The 27,377-nt window shown below is 32.8% G+C and overlaps 1 protein-coding gene across 3 annotated transcripts; it reads left to right on the plus strand.

The window, feature by feature from the left end:
- The first annotated feature begins 159 nt into the window (after positions 1-159).
- Positions 160-26,943, plus strand: LOC131858622 (uncharacterized). Of its 3 annotated transcripts, none has more exons than XR_009358992.1 (3): positions 160-710; positions 6,247-6,347; positions 26,778-26,943. XR_009358992.1 is itself a non-coding variant. In XM_059211919.1 (3 exons), the coding sequence occupies exons 1-2, from the start codon at positions 179-181 to the stop codon at positions 686-688; spliced, it is 396 nt and encodes a 131-aa protein (XP_059067902.1). In that variant the 5' UTR covers positions 160-178; the 3' UTR covers positions 689-710; positions 4,930-5,145. The 3 variants fall into 3 exon arrangements, 1 of the variants encoding a protein (XP_059067902.1); XM_059211919.1 differs by lacking the exons at positions 6,247-6,347; positions 26,778-26,943 and adding an exon at positions 4,930-5,145 and having other exon boundaries at positions 160-472; positions 587-710; XR_009358993.1 differs by lacking the exon at positions 26,778-26,943 and having other exon boundaries at positions 6,247-7,245.
- Positions 26,944-27,377: the final 434 nt, after the last annotated feature.

Consider the following 27,377-nt stretch of genomic DNA (forward strand, 5'->3'; position numbering starts at 1 on the left):
TAGAGATGTAGATATCTATCTATCTATCTATCTATCTATATATAGAGAGAGCGCTAATTAATTTATTCTTTTACTTAAAAGCTAACAACCTTGTATTTTTTATATAAATTAAAATTATATGTACAACTTTCGTATCATTTTGAGTCGATTTCCGAACGATTTCAAACGTTCAGTGGGAATGGAATTTGTTCTTCAAGTGCAGATTCAATCCATTTTGAGTCGATTTCCGAACGATTTCAAACGTTCAGAGGAGCGTGCCCTAACGGCACTCAAGCGCAGATTCAATCCATTTTTACGAATAACTGTCCAGATTCAATTCACAATGTGCCCTAACGGCACTCAGATCGTGTTACCGTTGGAAAAAGCAGATCGTGTTACCGTTGGAAAAAGCAGGATTTCAATTCTTTTAAAAGGAGATATACTAGAGAAGCAGAGCAGATTATATTGTTCTTTCATTTTTTTTGTTTTCTTTGTAAGTTTAATTTTTTTTGGCGTGGCCATGCCTCTGAGTCTTGCTTTCCTGAGTTTGTAATTTTTACTTTTTATACTCAGATGTTTTCATTTGCTTTCTGGGTTTGAATTGCAGTTTTTTGTTTTGGTATTTTGTGTATTTCTTTTCTGTGGGGCGTCATTTTTGATGGGCATGGAGGTAGGCAGCAGCAAGAATTCTACGTTCTGGAGTGGCTGATTGGAGTTATGGACAGAAAATGGTGAGTACATCTTATACTCTGCTCTCTTGTTTTTTCTTTCATTTTGAAGAATTTATATGTTTCAAGTAGTTCATTTACAAGGGAATTTGGTGTATATTATATTATTGAATTTCTCCATCCATTCAGTTGAACGGTATAAATATTTCTTCTCTCTACCCTCTTTGGATTTCTGTGTAGGATTTGAAATTGTTAGGGTAAGAGGATTTCTGTATAGGATTTGAAATTGTTAGGGTAGGGTACTATCAGGAAAAATTCATAGGTATTCTATAAGGAAAAATCCACGTATATGAAGTTATGAAGTTATGAGTTCAGCAATAAGAAAATTTATGCATTCAAATTCAAACATTTATGTATTTTGTACTAAATAAGATTCATGTATCCTGTTTTAAATAGAATATATGCATTTCTACTCGCATTGTACATTGCATTTAGTTATGAGCAAAATCAATAGAGTTGAGAATTAATTGCAAACTATAAAATGATGTATCATAGAGAAGCTTGTTCTTCCAATTAGAGAAACCCTTTGCATGCTGCGGAATATCTGTCAGCAGCCCTTTTTGGCAGACGTTTTCGGAAGATTTGTCAGGATTAGTAATTTAATATTTCAGGTTTTTTTTCTCCATTTGTAATCTTTTTTTTTGGTTTTTTGGTTAGTTTGCTTTCTGAGAAAAGGGTTTAGAAATTACAAGAACGCTTGTCAAGACTTAAGTTACCTTTCAGAATAAGAGCATTGAGATTTTAGAGCAAATACATTTACATTTGAGTATTTATGTGAAACTTTACTTCTAAAATTTCATCAAAGATGGGTTTCACTTGAGTAATTGAAAAACCAATTTGATTGGAGTCAAATGTATACTCAAAGCTACAGTTGCCTATGTTTTAAGCAGAGTGGTAAGAAGCCATTTTTTCGTCTAGTGACTAAGCTCAGTTGAATTCGAGGTTCTTGATGTGTACTTCAATCAATTCTGCCAATTGTGCGCTTGTTTTCTCGAAGGTGTCTGTGAATTTCACGGTGCATTTCCTGGAGTACCTGTTTTCTTTGTGCTTTTTCATCCTCCATTTTTTTAATTAGATATTTCGGATTCTCGCTCGTCTACTTTATGTGTAGGGGCTTCCTCTGTTTCTTGTTCAGGCCAAGTTGTATTTCCTTTCGTCTCCATTTGGTCCTCAGTCTTCTTTGTTTGTGTCTGTCTGACTTGTTCTTGTCCTGTTTCTGCCATGATGGCACTATGTTTTGTGTGGCAAGTATTTTGGCCCTTGCTGAGGATATTGTGCAGAGGCTTGACAACCTTGTCATCCTATTTGACGGATGCATTTGATGCATCATCATACTCTTCCCTTTTGGTTTTGGTTGAGATTCTTGTGTCCTCTTTTGTTGATTTTGGGTATTCAGCAAAAGAGGAATAGCTGGGTTTGCTCGTTAGCACCTGTATGCAAGGAATTCCGTGGACAAAATTGTGATCAGAATGTTTATTTTGAGACTGTTACATAGCATAAAAACTTTATTTTATAGATTTTTTTTTAATATGTTCCATGGCCATGTTGTGGCAAAAGCAAAACGGATGATAAATTAGGTTCCTGTAAACAAATTTGACCGACATAAAAGGTTTCCCTACCATCAAATTTACACTGCAAATGCATTACATGTATTAATATTATAATATATTTCCTCTGTTTTCTAAGATAGACATTCTTACCCAAAAGCCAGTACAACAACTTATGTTTCCCGTCACTTGGGGACAGATCTCTTCCCATCTCAGTAGTCACAATTGTGATATTTTTACAGAATTGAGATGAGAATGCAAAGGTAGAGGTGGTTATCCTACATTGTAGTACATTGTTCCATTCTAACATATACAATTTGCAACCTTACATCCTTAAATAAATATATCTATAGGTGAAAGAAGTTATCCCCTTACTGTGAATACTTGGTTGCTGTAAATGTAATACTGGAGCTCTTGAATATCATGCAATGCTATTATATAAACTTTGTATCTGTATGCCCTATTTTAGTAAGCTAAAAATAAAATGAAGGAATGATAACTAGTGTGTATTTTGCAAGTAGTTAGTGTTATTGCTATTCAAAATTGTTGAAATAATATAAATGAATAAATAAATAAATAAGGGATTATTCACCCAAATCCCCTGTAACTGTAGATGGAGTTATTCAAAAGAGGGAGGTTTTAAGCTTGAGAATAGGATTTATTAATGAGAATTCCCCAACAGTCAGTGTCCTATGTTTGTCTTTATAAACTTCGAACGATTTATAGAATAATTATGTAGTTATGAATTTTTCCTTATAAAATATCTATTTATTTATGTATTTATGCTACTATAAAATTTCTCCCAACGATATATAGAATACCCTATGTATTTTTCCTTATAGAATACCTATTTATATATGTATTTATGCTACTGTGAAATTTCCAATATGCACAGGGTTTCACAATCCTATTATATAGTTAGCTCCTAAACTTATTATTGGCAGAATAGCTGCCGAAGATTTGTCAGGAGCTCTTTTCGGTAGTAATTCTTATTAATTTTTATATAGGATTAGTAATTTTGTTGGTGTTGAAAATAAGTCACACCTGGACCGATAATGGACTGGTCCAAGAGGGGCCAGTAGCTCAGTGGTAGAGCACTCCAGCAGCGTATGGAAGGTCCTAGGTTTGAGTCCTAGCTGGTCAATGTCTCAACATGGTATCAGAGCCAGGTCTAGGCTAGGAGCCCCAAGCACACGAGAGGTGTGGCTTAAGGGGGATGTTGGTGTTGAAAATAAGCCACACCCGGACCGACAATAGACTGGTCCAAGAGGGGCCAGTAGCTGAGTGGTAGAGCACTCCAGCAGCGTATGGAAGGTCCTAGGTTCGAGTCCTAGCTGGTCCACGTCTCAACAAATTTAACGTTTCATGTTTTTCTGCACCATTTACAAACATTTTTTGGTTTTCATGTTAGTTTGCTTTCTGAGAAAAGGGTTACCTTTCAGAATAACGGCATTGAGATTTTAGAGCAACTTTTTGTGCTTGTGAATTTTATTTCTAAAATTTCAGCTAACATGGGTTTCATTTGAGTAATTTAAAAACGAATTTAATGGGCTCCTTAATGGAAGGGTTGAAGTGATTGCCGAACATGTATACTCATGTTCGTGTTTTGTCTTCTCTTTAAAGTACATGCTGAGATTAGCTTTTAGGGTTTTGATATTTACACTTATAGAGGAATTAATATATAAACTGTATATTGAATTGTGCTTGAGGAAAGTGGGCCAAATATTGTAATTATGAGTTTATAATGTCGTGAGATTTCCAAGCCAAAGAACACCGTAGACTAAGACAGAAATAAAAAAATATTGAACTTAACTCAAAGTAACTTGACCATTCGATTAGGGTCATAAATCAGGAAAAACATTGGAAAGGTGAAGATTTAGGCTATACTAGCAGTTTCTTGCCTCGTGCCCGAAAACAATTTTCAACTCGCAACCAATATTTTCATTTAAAAGATTGCAAAACAGTTTCCAAAATAGTTGAAATATTCCTTGACTCGCACCTGAAAACAAATTTCAACTCGCAACCAATATTGTCATTTAAAAGGCTGCAAAAATCTGTCTCGATCTCAAGAATCCACCAGCTCTAAAACCCATCATTTATCCACACTGTACCAAGTATTAATGGAGCAAATATAACAACGGTTAGGAATATTCTATGGTTGTACTTAGCCTTCTAAAATATAGGTCACTTGGGATTATGTAAACGTTCACATCATGGTTAGTCTGTATTGTTGAGTACTAACTTGTCCTAGTACCACTCATCCATGACATTGAACATTATGGCTAGAATTGTTAGATGATCATTGGCTCACTTGATCACCTTTTTTTGGTCTGTAATGTTTTTCAGCTGTGAAAAGATCAATGTTTAGTCTCTGCAATTGATTTTGCATTGATCTTGTGCTTTACTCTTGTTGCTAGCTAATTCTGAACCTATGACTTCATTGAAATTTTTCTTCAGCAGGAGTATGAAATTGTGGGAAATAATTCATGCCGTAGTTTAATTTAATTATTTACTCTTGGTAGATCATCTTCTTCCTTAACTTATTATGTGACATTTGTATGATAGTTTCACTGAACAGTATAATTCAATCCCAAACCTCTTTTTGTCTGTTATGTTTTTTCAGCTGTGAAAAGATCAATGTTTAGTCTCTGCAATTGATTTTGGTCTGATGGCAGGTTGCAATTTAAACTTGATCGATACGTGAGAGCCAGTTCTTATTAACTGCTCTTCTATCTTATCTGATCGATGGTGATGATATTGGATGCTTTTGATTCCTTTCCTTTTGATAGAAGAGCAGGGGATTGTTTCTGCCCTGTGAAAGGGACACAACCTTTCACAATCAAATCTGTACTTCTTATTTAAATCGGATCTGCATTTCTGATTCCCCAAATTATCTTCCTTCAAATGAGAATCTCTTCTCTCTTTTATATCTCATGTTTGAAGGAGTCACAACTTTTCATTTTGTCTTTTGACCATTCATTAACTTAATAAAATTTTAATAATATTTAATTATATTATTTTATATTTTAATTTTATTATTAATTTATATTATTAAATTCTATTTCAAAATGAGGACATTACACTTTTCAAAATTTATAATTTATCAAATAATTACTCATTTAAATGAATATATTGCAAACTATTCTCTAATAATAATCCCAAAAATCATTGTTTACTACGAAGTATTTTTAGCTCTTCAGATTTTGTCAATACAGCAAGATATTACAAAAGATAGTACCATAGACAACACGAGATCTGCATAAACATATTTTATAGTCCAAGGCTTAACAAAATATCTTCACTCTACAAGCCTGCAAGTTTCCAGTACAGATAAAAGAGTTCTGTGCTTCCAAATCCTCATTCCAAAATCTTCTGCAGCCAAGACATTTGGAATTTGGAATTTTCAACAATTTGCTGGGATTTTCGGGAGGTAGATCCCCTGAAAAAATGCAACATCACCATTCCCAGTAATATAGACTTTTCAAGTTTCAACTAGGTAAAGCTCTTCCATATATTTTGATAGGATCCAAATGACTTTAATGTTTATCTAAGATCAATTTGAACTTTTAGTAGAGGCATTAATGAGGATAGAAGAGTAGATGGTACCGTTAATTCATAGTTCAGAAATTAGCTAGACAAATTACAAACAAAGATAAAAAATGCAGGAGGATAGAAATAAATTTGTAGATAATGATTCTCTGTTTGAGGATACAAACAAAGATAAAAAATGCAGGAGGATAGAAATATATTTGTAGATAATGACTCTCTGTTTGAGGATAGTTTTTTTCAGGTAGACCTCAAATTACTATTTAAAATTTTAAGCTAATTATCTGAATTGAGTTAGTAATTCTAGTTAGATATAGTGGCATCCTTTACAACACTTTCAGTTTGAAGCATGAAATTTGTCATCCTCTACATAGCATGTAGCAATCAACTAGTTTAACACTCGAAGGCATTATATATTAACTTTTTAATATTTTTTCTCTGAACAGGGCAGAGCCGTAGATTGACTCCGCTCGACCATTTTAACAGTAGTAGAATAAACCTCACCCCACTAATACGTTCACCATATCTTGGTCACCATGTTGTCGAGGTAAGCTTATTTCTTTGTTTTATCATCTATGCATGGTGAGATTTCATGTTTCTTGTATATGGGCTTTCATGTTCTTTTAAATGTATTGGGTTTTTATATTGGTCTCTGTGTTCTCTTAAATCTGTTGGGTTTTGTAAACGAGTCTCTGTTTTGCAATGCTCATTCCGCATGACTCTTGGTGGGTTTTTATACTTTTATGTTTTCAATGTTGCTCAATGCTTTAATCACAGGCGTGCCATCGTAATTGTAATTGATTCTTATACATTCTCAAAACCCCCAACATAATTCAAGATTAAGATATCTTTGTGTGCATTTGGATCGGCTGCTGCATTATTAACATAGCCTTTTTGTCAAATCCATTTTGTGCATACACTGAAATCATTTTATTCTATTTGTTTTATTTTGAAGCATTATAAGCTGTACCTTGACCATACTCCCGCATTTTGCATGCTTATCTGTGTAAATGAATGGTGTGTTACCCCTTTTATTTTATTTTTACAGTTTATACAACTTCTGACAGATGAGTTTTGTATCGATCTCTTATTTTACAAATAGTTTGGTTAACTTATTTATGTTCTGCATTTTGCATGCATGGTTACCAAACATTTGTAATACCATAGAAAATCATTCAGAAATTTAGATATTATTGGTATTTCCAAGGTGAGTTTTCCCTCACTTAGATAATATTTTGAAAAATTCTGGATATTACTGGGCCATGAATAAGAGTATCGCAATAGTTATGTTTCAAAATACTTCATTGTCATTGCCACTCTCCATGGCTTTTACATTTCTGTAGAGAAGAATTTTAAACATATTTTGCATTCTTCATTAACAAGGGGGTGGGGCATGCTTTATGACATTTGACATAGAGGAGTGTTTTTTAAGTGTTATATTTTGTCTAGACTATCATTTTCTATATTTGTATATCAGAATTACAAAGATTTATAATTTAATTTTTTGTTTTAATTTTTTTTAAGGTTTTGGTGTATGTAAAAGAATCTGCAACATTATCTGTGTATTTTCATTAAATTCATTTATTGATTTTTCTTATGTCAGTTTAATTTGAATAATAAAATATTTAAATATTGTATAGTACATTGGCAGGGGAATTGATTTAAATTTCAATCATGGTTGAGTTGAGTGTTTGACTTGTATTTTCTAGAAATGTTTGAATGCAACATTTAATATTTAAAATTGAAAAAAATATTGTACTTTTGAATCAATTGTTGAAATCAGTATTTGTAAATTCATATGTAAACAAATTTGTTGTATTTTAGTTTTGAATCAATTGTTAAAATCAGTATTTGTAAATTCATATGTAAACAAATTTGTTGTATTGTAGTTTTGAATCAATTGTTAAAATCAGTATTTGTAAATTCATATGTAAACAAATTTATTGTTTAATGCCAAATTTTTATTTGGAAGGGGTTGAATTGTGCCCCCCTTCCCAAGGCTGTGGGGAATGGTCATTGGCCATGTCCATTGTTTTCATTCTAGTGTTCATGTTTTTCTTTTTTTGGTTATGTTTTTTTATTGCATAAAATTCAATATTTTTTATTTTTTATTTATTTCACCACATTTAATGATATGACATCTTAGCATAGTTTAATTATTTAAGTATGACAATGCCCTTCAATTATAATGTCATGTAGTGAATTGTAGTGTAATTGTGTTTGAACATTGATTTACTTATTATCTATTGAAACATGGTTTTGAAGTTTGGCATTAATTTATATTTAATCCATTTTGACTAAATTTCGACACTTGCCTTTTGCTTTAATTGCATTTGTTGTTGAACTAATTTTTTGTGTTTACTTCATTTGCATTTACTTTGTGTATGGTTGAACTTTAAGTTTACTTCATGTGTAGTTGAACTAGCTTTGTGTGGTATGTGTTTGGATTTGAACTTACACATTTATTGTGTTTACTTCATTTGTGGTTGAACTAATGTTTTGTGTTTACTTCATTTGCATTTACTTTGTGTATGGTTGAACTTTAAGTTTACTTCATGTGTAGTTGAACTAGCTTTGTGTGGTATGTGTTTGGATTTGCTGAGTGTAAAAAGTTTGCTACTTTAGAATTCATTGAGTGTAAAAAGTTTGCTACTTTAGAATTCACTGAGTGTAAAAAGTTTGCTACTTTAGAATTGACTTATTTGTTTAAGTTGGTTGTGTTTTCACTTTTACTTTCACTTTGTATGAAGAGTGTGCTATTTTGACATTCACTTATGTTGCATGTTTGAAATTTAGTGTTGAAGTGTGTTTGAACTTTGACATTCATTGTGTGTGTGTGTGTGTGTTTGCATACATTAACATGTTTGAACTTAAGTGTTTACTTTGTGTGTGGTTGAAGTAACTTTTTGTGAAACATGTTTACAACCACTTTGTTTATATTTATACTTTAGAATATGCATTTGGGTTTAACTTTCAATTTCACTTTGGATGAAGAGTGTACTAACTTTACTTTGACATTCACAATGTGTGTTTGTACATTAACATGTGTAATCTCGAGTGTTTACTTTGTGTGTGGTTTAAAACCACTTTGTTTATATTTATACTTGGCATGTGTATGTGTGTTTTAACTTTCATTCACCTTATATTAACTTTGAGATTCACTTTTGTTGCATGTTTGAATTTTGTTATTCATATTCTATTTGTTTGTACCTTGTCATGTTTGAACCTAAGTGATGCGTGGTTAAAGTATATTTTTGTGAAACTTGTTTAAATTAGGTGTGTGACCACTTTTGTGTATGTATACTTTGGTATGTTTGAACAAACACAATATCTTTAGAATATGCATTTGGGTTTAACTTTCAATTTCACTTTGGATGAAGAGTGTACTAACTTTACTTTGACATTCACAATGTGTGTTTGTACATTAACATGTGTAATCTCGAGTGTTTACTTTGTGTGTGGTTTAAAACCACTTTGTTTATATTTATACTTGGCATGTGTATGTGTGTTTTAACTTTCATTCACCTTATATTAACTTTGAGATTCACTTTTGTTGCATGTTTGAATTTTGTTATTCATATTCTATTTGTTTGTACCTTGTCATGTTTGAACCTAAGTGATGCGTGGTTAAAGTATATTTTTGTGAAACTTGTTTAAATTAGGTGTGTGACCACTTTTGTGTATGTATACTTTGGTATGTTTGAACAAACTCAATATGTGAAGTGAACTAGCTTTGTGTATAAACTTTAGTAGTTATTTTGTATGTGTATAAACTTTTGCATGTTTGAACAAGCTATGTGTGAAATGAACATTGTGTAATAAGTGTTTTAACTTTGGTAACCACTTTATTTGTGTTTGTACTTTGGCATGCGTGAGTATGTTTGAATTTTCACTAACAATAATGTTGCATGCTTGTACTTTAGTATGAGGTGTCTTTGAACTTTAATATTCACTTTGTGTGTGTTTATACTTTGGCATGTTTAAACTGTGTTTAGTTTGTGTGTGATTGTGCGTATATATTTGAAATTTAATATTGACATACAATTTGTGTGTGTTTCAAATTTGGTATTCACATTAACTTTGACATTTAATTTATGGAGTGTGTTTTAATGTTGTCATTTTTTAATGAACTTCTTATGTGTCTTTGTTTGAAAGTTAATTTGGATATTCAATTTTTGTGGTGTGTATTTGCACTAAATTTGACATTCATTTTGTGTGGTGTGTGACCTTAAATTTACTCATATGTGCACAATGTTTCGACTTAGAATGTTTTTGTTTTATGACTTTAGTATTCACTTTGTGTATGGTTGTACTTTGTGTGAAGTATGTTTGAAATTCACTTTTTGTTTGTATGTGTGTTTTTGTTTGAAAGTTAAGTTTGGCATTTACTTCTGTGTGTTCTTATTTGAACTAACTCTCAACTTTCATTGTAGTGTGCGTATGTTGGAAAGAACTTTGACATCCATTTTTTCTATCTTCTTTTCTATGGAATGTATGTATAAAAAAACTTCTTTGATGTTCATAGTATTATAGTGCATGCATACGTGGATGTGTGAAGCATTAATTGTGTGTGTGTGTACATGTACGTTTGGATGTCAACTTTAAGTGTGTTGTGTTTGAACTAAATTTGACATTAACTTTGAGTGATGCATTTGTTTTTGTCATGTTTGAATTGAATCCAATGTGTTGCATGTTTTTTAGTTTTGTATAGTTTATAAATTCGATTTTTGTTATGTGTGTATTTAGCATCAACATTCAATTTTTGTTTGAATAAACATTAGCATGGTCACTCCATGTGTGTATGTTTAAATAAACATTGGAATTCAATTTATGTGGAGTGTAGTGCGTTTAAATTTTGTAATTCACTTTAGTTGTGTGTCCGCGTGTGTGTACACAATCACTTTTATGTTTTAAAACTAATTATGCATTCATTTTTGTGTGAATTGTGTTAAAAAAATTGGTATTTCCCTTTGTGTCGAATTCATTCAGAATTCGACATCTCTTGTGGCATGTGTGTTCTTAAATAAACTTTTTCAAAGGAAGAGATAATGTGAGTACATTATAATTAATTACATATGTAGAAAATAAATAATAATATTTAAAACATGTGAATTTCAGAATTTGACATTTCTTGTGGCATGTGTGTGTTTAAATAAACTTAGGGTTTGGTAGTTTTCAAAGCAAGAGATAATGTGAGTACATTATAATTAATTACATATGTAGAAAATAAATAACACTATTTAAAACGTGAATTACATTAAATCCTTAAAAACTTCATATTCTTTGATGTACAAACATTTTTTTGTTTTTTGTTTTGAGGAATTGTAATAATTGTTTGATTAATTTATCCCACTTCTTTCTTGTATGTAAAAAATTAAAATAACATTTTAATTTGAAAATATTGGACAGATAAATTTTTTCATATTTCCAAGAATTTGAATGATTTTTTTTGCATATTTTAAATTAAATTTATTTTCTTATTTTTTTTTTTAATATTGCTCATAAGGAGAGAAGACTATTACAAAAACATTTGCAGTTTTTCAACCTGGACAACAGGTCCAACCTTCACAAGTTTAACAGTTTTACCAAGAGATATAGACAAAGATGTAAAAATTTATACATATAATACTCTAATGTTTAATTCAAAAAAGGAGTCACTATGTAGAGCATCCATCCATGAAATATGTCAATTATCCTTGTAGAATTTGCTCCTGAGGAGTATCCATCCATGTGGTCCAACCCCTGGGGTCCTCCATCCAAATGGCTTGTTTTTCGTCAAGGAGTTCTGTGAGCATTTGAATCTGATCTTGGATAGGATCTCGCGCTCTAGCCACCTCTGCTTGCACAGTCTCTAGAGCCAGGTCCACCTCTTTCTTCCCTTTGAGTGTCCTCTTCCATTTATATTCGTTCTCCAGCTCGTGAAGGAACATCTTTGCGTTTCCATCCTTTATGAATCTGAAGAACTTGTTCTTCTCTACATTCATCGTCACTGATACTTGCAAGAGAATTCGATGAAGGGTGAGTCCACGAAAAGACTCAGTAAGGGCCCTACTTGAGCCGTGAAATTTATCTTCATTTCTTAATTTCCAAATGTGCCATAAAATCTCAGAAGTAAGAACATACTAGAAAAGGTTAGTGTCCTTTTTTAGATCTTTAATATATCCAATTATAACCTCAAGAACAGTGAATTGAACAGGAAATTGAATACCAAATAATAACCAGATTTCTTTAGCAATGGTACAATAAAAAAATATATGTCTAACTGATTTAGGAACCCTGCAAATATTACAAATATCACTGCTGTTATGATCTTTTCTGATTGGTAACCTGTTTAAAATCAACAACCATTTAAAACATTTTTCTTTAGGAGCGACATGGCTACTCCAGAGCCTATTGAACACCTTCTGCCATTGTTTAACTGAAAATTCTGCAAACCATAGCTTGTTAACATGAAAAATTATTGCTTCATCATATGTTAGGGTCTTATAAATAACACTAGTTTTAACATTATGAATTGAGATGGCATTATTCCACAAAAGATCCTTAGAAAATTCTATATCATTTTTGCATTTCTTGGGCAAGAGCTTTTCACAGGCTTTCTGTAACATACTATATGTGCGTTTATGGGAACTCAGAAGGTTAAATCTAGCTCTAAGGGTATCCCAATCCAGCAGCTTATCATCCTTAATAATATCTTTAAAGAGGCAGATGCCTTTTGCCGGCCATGCTTTGGCAGAGCACCCCTGAGTGAGGGCCAAGGGTTTGGATGAGTGCAAGAGGTTCCACCAAATGGATCTAGCACCATGGATAAACTCATTGTTGCTGACTCTAAAGTTGGTGATGAAGGGCTTAACACTACTCCAGGCCTCCCAAATAGACTTGAAGACATTGGACCCTTGTACTGATACCTCGAAGTCTCCAACCACAAGGTCACAGAAAGGGAGGGATTTCCAAGTTTTGACCTTCTTTGGTACGACCTTCAAAATATTATTCCTAACCAACACTTTCCACGGTTCATTCCCAGCAAGAGCTTGGATAATCCACTTTGTTGCAAGAGCAATTCCTTGGATCCTCAAGTCCTTAAGTCCTAACCCTCCTAGACTCTTGTCCTTATGGCACCACTCCCAATTAACAGAATGCATTTTCTTTTTACCTTTTCCATCAGACCACAGGAAGTTCCTGATGGTTTTCTGTATTTCTAGGATCTGGTAATTGGAGAACATCCATACTGATGAGTAATAAATGTTGTAAGAGGATAGAACTTTTTGGCAAACCTGCATTCTCCCGACAAGTGAAAGATATCTGTTATCCCATCTGGTAAGTTTTTTTTCTATTTTGGTTCTAACCCATTGCCACATTTCTTTGAGAGATGGGGATATTGCAAATGGAATTCCTAGGTACTTGACTATCTTGTTAGGTCCTCCCCATTGGATCCCAAACTGCTTCAACCAATCCAAAGGCTGCTCCTCCCATCCAAGCATGGTAGATTTGCTTTGTGAAACTTTAGCTCCTGAAATCTCCCCTAGAAATTTGATTTTACCTTCTAGGGCTTCAAAGTTATGTTTACTGATATCTAGAAAGAGTGCTGTATCATCAACAAACTGTGCATTGATCAATTCTTCCCCATTTGGAAGTTGGATCCCTTGAACTTTAGGAGAGATAGTAGAATCTCTAAGAATGTAGAATAGGGCATCGGCTGCAATAAGGAAGAGAGCAGGGGCTAAGGGGCAACCCTGTCTAATGGACCTGCCTAGAGAAATGTTTTGAGTTAGGGATTCATTAACTTCAACCTGAGCTGAAGCATCTTTGAGCAAAACCATAATCCATTTACAGAATTCTGCTGGAAAACGAAAAGCGTCTAACATAGTCAGAATAAAGCCCCATTCTACTCTGTCGTATGCTTTTTCGAAATCTAGGAGAAACATGGTTGCGTTTTGTCCTGAAGTCCTCACCCATTCCATGGCCTCCCAGCTGGTAATTAGATTTTCGAGTATATATCTTCCTTTGATAAAGCCTATTTGTGTGGAGCAGATGAATTTAGGGAGAATGTTTTCCAATCTGATCGCTAGAGTTTTGGCCAATATTTTGTAAGAAACGTTAAGGAGTGTTTATCGGTCTCCAGTTTTTGATAAGGGACTTGTCCCCATCCTTAGGAAGTAGTTTGATAATCCCACTGTTAATTCGTTCCCCTAGAGAGCCAGTGTTATTCATATTCTATGTGTTTGTACCTTGTCATGTTTGAACCTAAGTGATGCGTGGTTAAAATGAATTTTTGTGAAACTTGTTTAAATTAGGTGTGTGACCACTTTTGTGTATGTATACTTTGGTATGTTTGAACAAACTCAATATGTGAAGTGAACTAGCTTTGTGTATAAACTTTAGTAGTTATTTTGTATGTGTATAAACTTTTGCATGTTTGAACAAGCTATGTGTGAAATGAACATTGTGTAATAAGTGTTTTAACTTTGGTAACCACTTTATTTGTGTTTGTACTTTGGCATGTGTGAGTATGTTTGAATTTTCACTAACAATAATGTTGCATGCTTGTACTTTAGTATGAGGTGTCTTTGAACTTTAATATTCACTTTGTGTGTGTTTATACTTTGGCATGTTTAAATTTTGTTTAGTTTGTGTGTGATTGTGCGTATATATTTTAAATTTGATATTGACATACAATTGTTGCTGAATCTAAAGTTGGTGATGACGGGCTTAACACTACTCCAGGCCTTCCAAATAGACTTGAAGACATTGGACCTTTGTACTGATACCTCGAAGTCTCCAACCACAAGGTCACAGAAAGGGAGGGATTTCCAAGTTTTGGCCTTATTTGGTACGACCTTCAAAATATTATTCCTAACCAGCACTTTCCACGGTTCATTCCCATCAAGAGCTTGGATAATCCACTTTGCTGCAAGAGCAATTCCTTGGATCCTCAAGTCCTTAAGTCCTAACCCTCCCAGACTCTTGTCCTTATGGCACCACTCCCAATTAATAGAATGCATTTTCTTTTTACCTTTTCCATCAGACCACAGGAAGTTCTTGATGGTTTTCTGTATTTCTAGGATTTGGTAATTGGAGAATATCGATACTGATGAGTAATAAATGTTGTAAGAGGATAGAACTTTTTGGCAAACCTGCATTCTCTCGACAAGTGAAAGATATTTGTTATCCCATCTGTTAAGTTTTATTTCTATTTTGGTTCTAACCCATTGCCACATTTCTTTGAGAGATGGGGATATTGCAAATGGAATTCCTAGGTACTTGACTATCTTGTTAGGTCCTCCCCATTGGATCCCAAATTGCTACAACCAGTTCGGAGGCTGCTCCTCCCATCCAAGCATGGTAGATTTGCTTTGTGAAACTTTAGCTCCTGAAATCTCCCCTAGAAATTTGATTTTACCTTCTAGGGCTTCAAAGTTATGTTTACCGATATCAACAAACTGTGCATTGATCAATTCTTCCCCATTTGGAAGTTGGATCCCCTGAACTTTAGGAGAGATGGTAGAATCTCTAAGAATGTAGAATAGGGCATTGACTGCAATAACGAAGAGAGCAGGGGCTAAGGGGCAAACCTGTCTAATGGACCTGCCTAGAGAAATGTTTTGAGTCAGGGATCCATTAACTTCAACCTGAACTGAAGCGTCTTTGAGCAAAACCATAATCCATTTACAGAATTCTATTGGAAAACCAAAAGCGTCTAACATAGTCGGAATAAAGCCCCATTCTACCTTGTATGCTTTTTCAAAATCTAGGAGAAACATGGCTGCGTTTTGTCCTGAAGTCCTCACCCATTCAATGGCCTCCCAGCTGGTAATTAGATTTTCCAGTATATATCTTCTTTTGATAAAGCTTGTTTGTGTGGAGCAGATGAATTTAGGGAGAATGTTTTCCAATCTGATCGCTAGAGCTTTGGCCAATATTTTGTAAGAAACGTTAAGGAGTGTTATCGGTCTCTAGTTTTTGATAAGGGACTTGTCCCCATCCTTAGGAAGTAGTTTGATAATTCCACTGTTAATTCTTATTTTGAATAATTTGAACGATTATTTTAATGTCTTTAAACCTTTTTTTTAAGTTCGATAAATTTTCATCTTTATTTTCATTGTTTGAACCAATTATATTATAGATTGATAGATAATTCAATATATTGTGAAGGAAATAACCAAAAACTTAAACATTGAAGGAGCACAAACCTAAGAATGTGAAGAAAAAAGAATATATAAGACAATTCATGTAAGTAAAATATTAAAGTACATAGATGAAGATATTCTATCTTTGCCAATTCAATTAAATCATGATATGAAAGAGACCAATTTTAGAGAAACATGCAATGAATGAAAAAACTTCATGCAATTAAACCCCTAAGTTGAATGAGTGATTAAATGTTAATTATGAATTAAAAATAATAAAATAATCGATAATGATATAACTTAAATATAAATCTAGATGTCACACGAATTGATAATATCAAATCTTATAATGAACTAAATTTGTGTAATGTAGAAAGTTTACTATTGAGAAACTCCTAGAATTTTTATATAAAAGCATAAATTTTGAATTGGGTATAATGACAACGCCCCTAAGAGGACCCAAAATTATTGCACATATTTCAACATCATTGCATTACAATCATGATAAGTGAGTAAATGAATATCTAGAGCCAACAATGCAAAGTAATTTTCAACAATATAATATTTCACTATTCATGCATACTACCATGTCATCCACAATAACAATATAATTTATAACGTAATGACTAGTGGAGGATTAATTGCTAATAATACTTGAAACATGCCTTTCGTGTTTAGTATGGTCATGTAGAATCTGTTAGGAAATAAATAGGTTCAATGTTAAAGATTGTGAAGATCAATCTCTACCTAGTAAATCAATCATAAAAGATACAACGTTTGGGCAACTAGAATGTGAAAATTTGAAACTTATATGCAAATCTGAAAATTAAGTTTCTTTAATGTGAAAAACTATGATTAGATACTTCTTTTTAATAATACGAAAAAATTAGCCTACATACCATGCTTAATATACATATTTTATGTGAACTTATAATATGTATATATAAAAATATCATTACCATAAGATAGTTGCAATAAGATATAAATCAATAGCATAAAATTTTCACATAACATAAGATTTACATGGAGAAACCCTTGTGGGAAAAAACTCCATCAAGAAGAGAGGCCATGTAACCATGCAAAGCAACCATGTCAACTATCACTGAAACTTGTACCAATTTTTACATGAACATAAGCATTAGATTCAAATGATAACAAAGGATCTATGTAACTACAACCAAACATGTTGCAATATCCCTCTCACCACTTGTCTCCATAGCTCTCCCAAGTTCTTCACACAACCATGTGAATATAAACATCCAAAAACCAAAACAAGATCAAATAGAGAACTTGCAATTAAAACCATATCCTTGTTCCACACTAGCATGTACCAAGTTGTGTAATTTAAGATCTCCTTTGCCATTCCAAAAGTAAAAGGATATCAAGATCTAATATTCAAATAAAATGAAACATGACAACAACAGATGTAAACCTTGCACATCAAAGTTAAAACAAACAAATCAAGCATTTCCATAACAAAGGGAATATGCCTAAAATCACAAACCATTTCTTGTACCTCACCAAATAAGTACTCAAAACCTTATCTATATCTCAAGACCAACAAGGAGAACAATGAAAACCCATAAAACTATGCATCATATTCTCAACAAGTCCTTAGAATTGTTATATTCAGGACTAGCTCACATGAGAAAACAAATACAGACTAAAAAATACATTTGATAACCAGGCAGCCAATACCTCTCATATCAATCACTTTTTGAGTAGATCAAGAGTGGGAAACAAGATTGTCATGAGGACACAAAACCAAGCAATCAAATCTTACAATAAATGACAATTTTTCTCTTCAAATCCATAATGAATTAACATCCATAAATAGGTATAGGTTGTTCGACCTTTCTATTGAAATCCTTATCAAAGAGTAGCCATCTTAGCACATGATCCCAAAAAACATGAGATCTCAACCTCACCCAAGGCTCTCTAGTTTGCATGAACATCTAAACCAAATAGAACTAACAAAACCATTGTCAAAGTTTCAATAATAAGATCAGGAACATATCATGATCTAAGATCTCCTTCAAAGATCATCATCTACTCCAAAATACATATTGTAAACCAACATCTCACCAAAACTCAAAAGGCCTCCATGGCAAACCAAGATGTCACCATCTCCAAACCACACGAAGATAACCATGCATCATAAAATGGTGAATCCATATCATTGCCAAAGCTCCCACTGAACTACTTAACCAAACTCTCCATGAGTAGTGATAACCATCTCCTAATTGAAGATCCTCCGTGGTCCCAATATGATCAAAGAACTCAACACCAAGAGTGCTCAAAGGGAAGAGTCAAGCCACAATCTCCAAACCAAAAAGATATAAAACATCACATCATTTGTCAATAGAACCAAAGATATCAAAATCTCATAGCATTTTAAAGGTAGAATCCAAGAGTTTCATGAGACCAACACCCATTGTAAAAGATCATCCATATTCTAATGAAATATTGTCAATGATTCACTACACATAGCAACCACAAAAAGATTATAATGAAAATCTCGAAACAAAGAAGATACAACGCATTATGTAATTCCATAAATTTCCCATTGAAAGCGATACCAAATTATACATGGCATAATGAACATCATTACCAAAATTCCACTAAAAGTGAATAGATCTTTTCATGGACCATAAACCACTATTAATATTCAAATGAACATCTCTATGAGGTATTCCTGAAAAATCCCTTTCTCACTGCAATCAACATACCAATGTAATAACGGTGATCAACAATAAGGCCTACTGAACAAATTCCTCATTAGAAAATTTACAAGATCAATAGATGTGAAATGTCTCAAAGGAGAAACACATAGTCAATGCTCCAATCTCAAATAACTAAAAGGTTTAACCCCAAATTAGTGTCATGCATAACAAAGATAATCAAACATAACATGTGGATTTCCAAGTCTCTAACACAAAAAACAATAATAGTTTAGATTTGCAAAACAAACCCACATAAGAATAACCATAGGTCAATAAGAACCCTCTCAACGAGCATGCAAGTCTATAATTGTTTTCATTTAGAACACCTTCAATACAGTCTTACCACAGATTTTAGTTAACATGTAAAACCTGCAAACCTCTGTAAATTTGAATCCGCTTAAATCTCTAGACATTCACATTAAGCATGTCATTTGAACAGTTGGATAAGCAAATATCTACAAACTAACATATTAAAAGGAAGATAAAAATTCAACTCAATAGGAAAACCAATTCAAGAGCTTAAAACATCTGAAACATATCAACTCCACAACTCATAAAGAGGTCAATGGCTTATCTTTCAACGCTTGCCTGCAACCATGGGCTAAAACCACGAACCCAACATAAGAACTCCATTTTGTAATCTAAGTCGGTGTTTCTCCATATAACTAGGATGCCAATACCTATCCAATATGAAAACCTTTTCACTACACATGATCATAAGGTAAAGGAACAAAATCACCTAACAAGAGGTTAAATATTGTCAAACAAGAAATCTTTTATCAATCTGAAAATACTTCTAAAAAATAGATCATAACCAGTACCGATAACTACTCAATCAATCAGTTAAAGCAAATCTACCAAACTCCTCATTTGTGTGTTCATCAACATGTAAGCAATGTAATAGTATTAAATCCACATATAAACAAATCAACCACCATGTGAACATTGAGATTTTTCATGTGGAAACCCAAATGGGAAAAACCACGGTGGGAATTGGTACCCACAAAATTTGCACTATTTTCGAATGCGCCTTGTTAAAGGCCTAGCTCGGTTAGGAGCTTTACAATAATGCCCGATTAGGAGTAGACCCTGTTAGGAGTCACCCGGTGAAGGGATTTTAAGCTCAACCCTATTAGGAGTAACATTGCTAAAGGGTATAAACTCAAGTTAATGAGCCACCCGGTGAAGGGATTTACAATATCAGGCCTGTTAGGACCTACTCGGTAAAGGGATTTTAATATTGCTGTAACTGTTAGGGAACAATAGGTAAATGAGCTTATCACAACACTGTCTCCTTGCTAGTATAGATCCTTTTCAGCTCAATCTTTGCTTCTCACATGCAGACTCTTTAATCTGGTTCGTCACACTCTTCTTCTCTGATCACCAACACAAAATCTCTTCTCAAACTCGAGCTAAATACACTATTCAACTAGGTCGGTTACATAACCCTAACTTACAATGAATTTACATCATAGATCATATCAGATCATTACAAATCATTACAGATCATCATTTTAGACCATTACAACAAATTTCAAGACAATTACAGCCGTTGAATGATCATAACACATTACCGCACGTCGATTTGATAATCTGTCAAACCCTTATTACATTCTATTAAGCACTTCACTGTTTCCCAAGAAATTCGCTCCTTGATCGTGCTCAAAGAACATCTTATCACTTTACATGGATTTTGACACATCACCACTAAGTAATGAACATGATAAGATTCACCGCCAAACCATAAATAATTACCGGTTAAAGATCTTGTCACCGGTTCTCAAACCCTACACTGAATATACAACAGTTAATTAAAAACATGACTTCCAGTTCTCCAAACATGACGCGGTTCCAGTCATAGACTGATTATAATTTCATAAGCATACATGCCAAACCACAACACCTAGCTCAACACGGATCTCTACCACAACCATCTCCTTCTTTGTTCCTGCTTACCAGTTGACTACAACTTAGCAATTTTTCTGTCCAACTCAATTCATTACCAGTTAGGCTATACGTAGATAACTTAGATGATATACCAAACATGAACAAACATGGTTGCCATCAATGACAACACAAATAACTAATCATAAAACATCATATCACAATTATATCATCACCAACAATCCATCAATATATCATCGTCATCCTTTACCAATACATCATCATCTCCATCAGTTATGCCAACATGCCAGCAAGCTATTGCCTTTTCCAAGAGCCCACTTGGAGAAGTCCAAAAGTCACTCATTTTTCCACTAACTAAATCATTAATTATCTTATTCTAGGTGTCCACATACGAGGAGAATAAGATTAAGTAATTATGTTCACAACCCACCTTTACTGTTGCTAGTGGAACCCATCATCCCTAAATGTATTACAAACAATAGTGAGAATTAAATATTACAAATTATTTTTTCAATACACCTTAAGTGCCTTAAGACAACTTCCAAGGATGTTGGAACAATGCAATAGGATGTATAAGATAGATGACACCTTAATCCTAAGATACCCATGTCCTTAACTTCTCTTCATTTGCATTGGGATGCAATATGATCCCAGGCATAGTGGATTCCATCCCTATCCTCGTTTAAGCAGATTTTGTAGCTTGTGATGAGAGAGTAGACAATCAACTAGCCTAAAGTTCAATAGGTCAACTCCCCAATGGTCATTCACCTAAGGTGTTACCTACAACTAATAAGTTAAAAGACCATTTTCCTTATTAGGATGCAACATAACTATACTATGAGGTTAATGTGGTTTGTTATCTACCAATTCTTCATTAGAAAATATATTTTCCTTACATTCTATAGATGAATATATAAACAAAAACCTCCATTGTTGTCTTGTCATTGGCCCTAAGACCCACCCACTCTTAGTAGAATCCATCTAACTATCTAAGTGGTACGACTGATAGTCCATCAACACAATATGCTCCTTGAATACTATTTTTCTTGACTATCAATAAGCTTTTCTTTAAGAAGTCATAAAGTTTATCCATTGGTGCTTATGTTGGATGGAGAGGATTAGCCTATGTATTAGAGGTATATGGCCTCAAATTATGCCCTCATAAGGTCCCGATTCCATCCATTGTCATAAAATTCATCACCTGTACTCATCTTAGCAATATATCTAAAAATAAATTCCTAATTTGAGAATTATTTTCTAAACCTAACTCCCTCTATGGCTCACCTATATAGATCCAACAATGGTAGGATGAAAAGAATGTATTTTAACCTTTCCTTTACCTATATACTTTTAGCTAATACTCAGTCGATGGAAAGTATACAATCATAACAAGGAAGAAAGGAATTATAAGTAGAAACTTGCTACCCATTCTCATACGTTAGATTGCTATTGCATATCACATGGCCTAAAAGGCACTAGAGTTATTCTAAATTTAATTATAGTGTTGGTTGTCTAGCTAGAATGCAAGGCATGAGTTAAAGAGAGGGCTTGTTTGCCCCCAAAGTCCTAAGGTGAATATAAAGTTAAGCCATTCTTTCTTTTACAACCTGTTTGGTGAACTCCTCTCACTTCCAACCTTAATTTAGTAATTCCCACATAATGTTTACCAATATTGACCATTCCCTTCTATCCCTTTATTAAGGGTCAATGCAAGAAGCCGAGTCCAATTTTTGGCCAAAAAGTGGAAGTGTTTTCCCTAATTTTCAGATTTTGTCTCATTTGAGCTTAAATTTTGAAACATTTGGAGATTGAATCTTGGAAAAAGTCACTAATATAAAAAATAGCCATCTGAGTCTTCTTTCCAAATATGTAATTTATTTTAATACCTACATAATGAAAAATAACTTTTTGAATGGAGTTCTAAAAACTATGTTTTAAAAATGTATGTTTCAGGACCATACCATGCATGTGTACGACCTACACTTTTTGACACAATTAAAATTACTTTCTCAAACTGTTTTGAGAAATGGTTTGTAACACACTGAAGATTGATGAGCATATTTTTCTGTATTTTTTTTAATTAATTTTTTAATGACCGTAATTATCTTTTTAAAAATTTGACGTGTACGGCCCACATAATTTGATGTAAACTTAACAGTTTTTGATTTTTTTAAAATAGAAAATAATTTTGTGTAGATTGATGAAATATAATTTTTTTTTCAAAATTCATTAAAATAAAAAAGTTATTAAATTAACAAAATTAGTTAATATTTCAAGTTTATGGACCCGATTTAGTATAAATTAAATGAAAAAATAGTTAAAATAATCAATTTTTAAATAAATTTATATATTTATAATCTAGACAGTATAATTTGAAATGGGTTTTAATTTCGTATAAAAATTATCTAATTAGAGGCACGTAAACTATTTCAGACGTTCATATTTGTGCTTTCGTTCATGGAGATTTGAATTTGCAGGTCCATGTCTCAAGTGTGGCCATAACAGGCCTATCTCGAACCTAATCTCGAGGCAAGTGGCGGGTTGTAGAATCTACTTCTATAGAACGAGAAAATGGGGGCCCGTTCCTTTTTTTAACCGTTGGTTTTGGGAATGGACCCCCGTTTTCAAAAGGAGGACCCGTTCCTAAATTACCGTTACTATAAAAAAAGGACAGTTTGCATCAAATTACCAGATTATCATTGGAATCCGTACTAACAAATATTTTTTACAACATTTGGCACCGCTTTTTTTAATCTTTTTTACACAAATTTCAGAAGAACTCGGTAAAAAGAAATATTATTTTTTGAAGAGGAATTTGTAAAGATGGGTTCTAAGAAACAACAAAAGAAACAAAGGAAGACAATGACAACAAACAAAATTCAAGCACAAAGAGAGGAGACAAAATGCCAAAGAGATCAAAGATCACAACAACGACAATTGAATAACACTGAAGCATCTAGTTCAATGCCCATTGCAGATGAGACCATTGAAGAGATCAAGATGGACGCAAGAAATGTAGAACCAAACACGGGTATGACTGTTGATGCAAATGTTTATGTGTATGCAAATCTTGGTATGTTTTTAAATCCCCAAGACTATGATACCAATCAAATTGCTGATTTAAATGAAGCTGGATATAAATTTAATACACCAATACGAAAATAAATAAAAATTGAAAATATTACACCACCCTCTCTGAAAGAAAATGAATGTAATTTGTTTACTATTGATAGCAATGTGCTAGATAATCTTAATGGGTTAGTTTCTTGGAGATAAATTAGAACACATGCGAACATATCATATAAACAATTTTTCTATAATAAAAAGTTAGGATTCCAATGTGAATTAATGCTACAATTAATAAAAATGTTAAAAATGCGTAAAATAAAAAAAATAGGTATCTATGCAAGACCAAAAAGAAAAGATGAATGATATAAGCAAGTTGTATCTACTATTGCCAGTGCCATCGATTCTATCAGAGAAACAAGTCGATCTAAAGACAAGAATGCGGCACATAGAGTTATAACAACTGCTATAGTTGACAAAACAATTGTTAGTAAAAGTATGTTAAGTGACATAAGTGGCTATTTAAACTTACATCGTAGAACCTTGTTAAGAGTGGCCAAAAGAAGAGACACAATTGAAATTGATCCACTAAACCATTGTTGGAGTTTCAGTGGTAGACTTCAAAGGTCGGACATGAAATTAAATGATGAAACTAAACAATTAATCGCAAAATTTTGGCATGATAACACTAGAGTTTCATCAAATACTAGAGATGTTTTAAAATTAAGCCTGGGATCAAAAATTCGTGATCGTCATCCAAAACCTCTTCTTGACATGACTCAAACTGAATTCTTTAAAAATTTAGTGATGAATCTGTGTTAATGAATTTACGAATTAGTCAAAGATCATTTGAAAAATGCAAACCCTGGTATGTTAAAATCAATAAACAAAGAAAATCTTGTTGTTGATAAAAATGTTCAGTTTCGTTACTATTATGATGTTTTTCGTTATATATGTTGTATATTTCATGGTAATGATCTTGTGCAAGATTGTGGTGTTTATGTTCCACCTGAAACTATAAAAGATTTTATTGCAAGTTTATTTTGTGAACCACCTAATGAGCAATTATTTCTTTCCAGTTCATGCATTTATGACCTTTGCAATTTATGTGGGAACTATTCTTTGATAGGTGAATGTTTGCACATGAACATTTTTCATCTGAGTTTGGACAAAAAATGATTGATGTTAAGAGATTTAAAAATATATAATACCCTTTAAAGGATGGAAAGATGGGGAAACGTTTAGAATTGATTACAAAACATAATAGTGTGAATGCACTTATCAGTGAGTTTAAAAGTCATATTGTTCAAAAATATGTGAAACATTCCCAACATGCCCGATGGCTTGATGGACAGTTTCGCATATGCAAGAACACAATTCCAGTTGGAACAATAGTATCAGTTGTGGATTTTGCAGAAAAGTATACTCTAAAACCACAAGAGGAAACTCAATCACAATACTACAACTCAGTGCAAGTGGCCATATTTGTGCACATTATATATAGACACAACCATGACAGTACAAAAGATAACATAATTTTTTTGCGGGAGTATCATTTCTATGTTAGTGATAATCGATTACACTCATCAAAGTTTTTTCAGCATTGCTTCGAGGCATTTCATGATAATCTTAAGGAAAGAGAAATTGACATGAAACAACATATGATATGGTCAGATAACTACACTGGACAATTCAAAAATGCAAGAATGTTTTATTGGCTACACAGAGTTCACAAGAAAACCAATGTCCAACATTTATGGAGTTTTTTGAAGCAAGACTTGGTAAGGGGGAACACGATGGAGCTAGTGCCTGTGTAAAAAAAACTCTTGCTAGAGAGCAATTGAAATTTGAGGATGGAGTGAAATTAAGAGATGCTCGTGTAGTTGTAGATTGGTGCAATTCAAAGTTGTCAAAAGGATCAACTGAGAACTCTGCAATTCGACGTTTCTTCTGGTTGGTAGAGGAAGATAGTATTCCTATTCGACATGATTGTAATACCATCATTGGATCAGATAAATGGCATTCGTTTAAGAGTTCTAATTCAAACACATGGACTATATTCACAAGGGAGCTTGCTTGGTTTTGTCAGTCTTGTGTTTTTCAGAGATTGAGAATTTTGTGAGAATAAAGAATGGGTTGAAGAATGAAAACAAAGATCATTGACACCCATAGATGCAAATGATCCACATGAAAGAACTGATGAAGATATGGACCACATGTTTGCATCAAATGACTATGATCGAATTTCAGATCTTATACAACAAGGTAAAATTGTTTTTGAATTTTTTTTTGATTTATTAAATAGTACATATATGAAATCTTACAGTGTATATATGTATATTTTTCTATCTCATTAAATATTAAAATAATTTTTTTTGTGCACAGGACATGTCTATGTTGTTGTTGCACCAGAGGACAATGAAGAGGGGACAGAGTATTGGTTGGCTCAATGTGTAGAGCCAAACATAAGCTAACCACTCCTCGAGTAGATGATGATGGTTATGACTATCCAATAGGATCTGTGGTTGTTGTTGGCACCTGGTTATGCAAATATCTAACAAGAAATAATGGATTTACCACATTTGAAGATTATGAATTAGAGAAGAGAAGAAGATTATACATTACTCGCATTTGGTAGTGGCAACTAATATAAAATTGGATAGATATCATGGCAGACCTGCTAATAAACAATTATGGACTCTCTCTATGGAAGAGCACGAGACAATTATAGATTCTTTTCAAAAGAAAGAGGATGCAGATGGTATAACAGAATAAATATATACAAGTAAGTTATAATTTTAACCCTTAATCTAGTAATTTTGTTTCAGGTCTACCACAAGTAGAAGGCATCAATGAAAACCAAGTTATTTGTGCATACTTTATATTTCATTTTGAATAATTACAAGTAAGTTATTTAGTTTTGTATCCTTAAGGCAACTCCCATTGAAGAGTCATGATGTATGCTTTATGTTGTATTTTAAATTGAATGCATCCTCATTATAAAAACTAATCATGACATCAATGAATATTATTATTTGTGCATTTACAAATATGTTTAAGGTTAAATTTTTAAATTTTACTTGAGTAAAGTAATATTCTTGCACTTGAATGTTGAATTATGATTGTGTATTTTATACGATATGTTTTTTTTTGCAGGTCCCTTAGGAGATGAAGTCAAAGATTTTAGATAGGTCTGCTTGATTACACTTTGTGTAATATAAATAAATGAGAGTCTATTGGTCAAATTTATGAATGAGATAATTATGTTTTAATCAAGTTCTATTCAATATATCATATATTCTATGGGGTATATTTAATTTCATACATAGCACACTAGTTCTACTTGTTGGACCCCACCATACCACCTACTTTGTTCCTTACATTTTTCTCTTATCATCATTGTTATTGAAATGGTAATTACATATTTAAACCTATGTTTTGATACTTTTCTCTTATGATAATTATTATTGTACAATGGTAATTATATATTTGATTATATATTTTGCATATCTATATGATGATTAATAATTTTTAATTTAGTTTAAAATATGTTATAATTATAAGATATGTTTTGATACTTTGGTCTTATCATCATTGTTTGTTCACGATGTACATCTTTATTTTATCTAATCACAAGTTATTTAAATAAAATCCCATAAATAAAATTTCAAGTCCACATAATCCATATAATATCTAATCCATATATATCTGAATGGTAACATGATGAACTCCACATAATATCTAATGTGCATATAT

This window comes from Cryptomeria japonica, chromosome 9 (genome assembly GCF_030272615.1).
Source record: "Cryptomeria japonica chromosome 9, Sugi_1.0, whole genome shotgun sequence".
Taxonomy (NCBI): domain Eukaryota; kingdom Viridiplantae; phylum Streptophyta; class Pinopsida; order Cupressales; family Cupressaceae; genus Cryptomeria; species Cryptomeria japonica.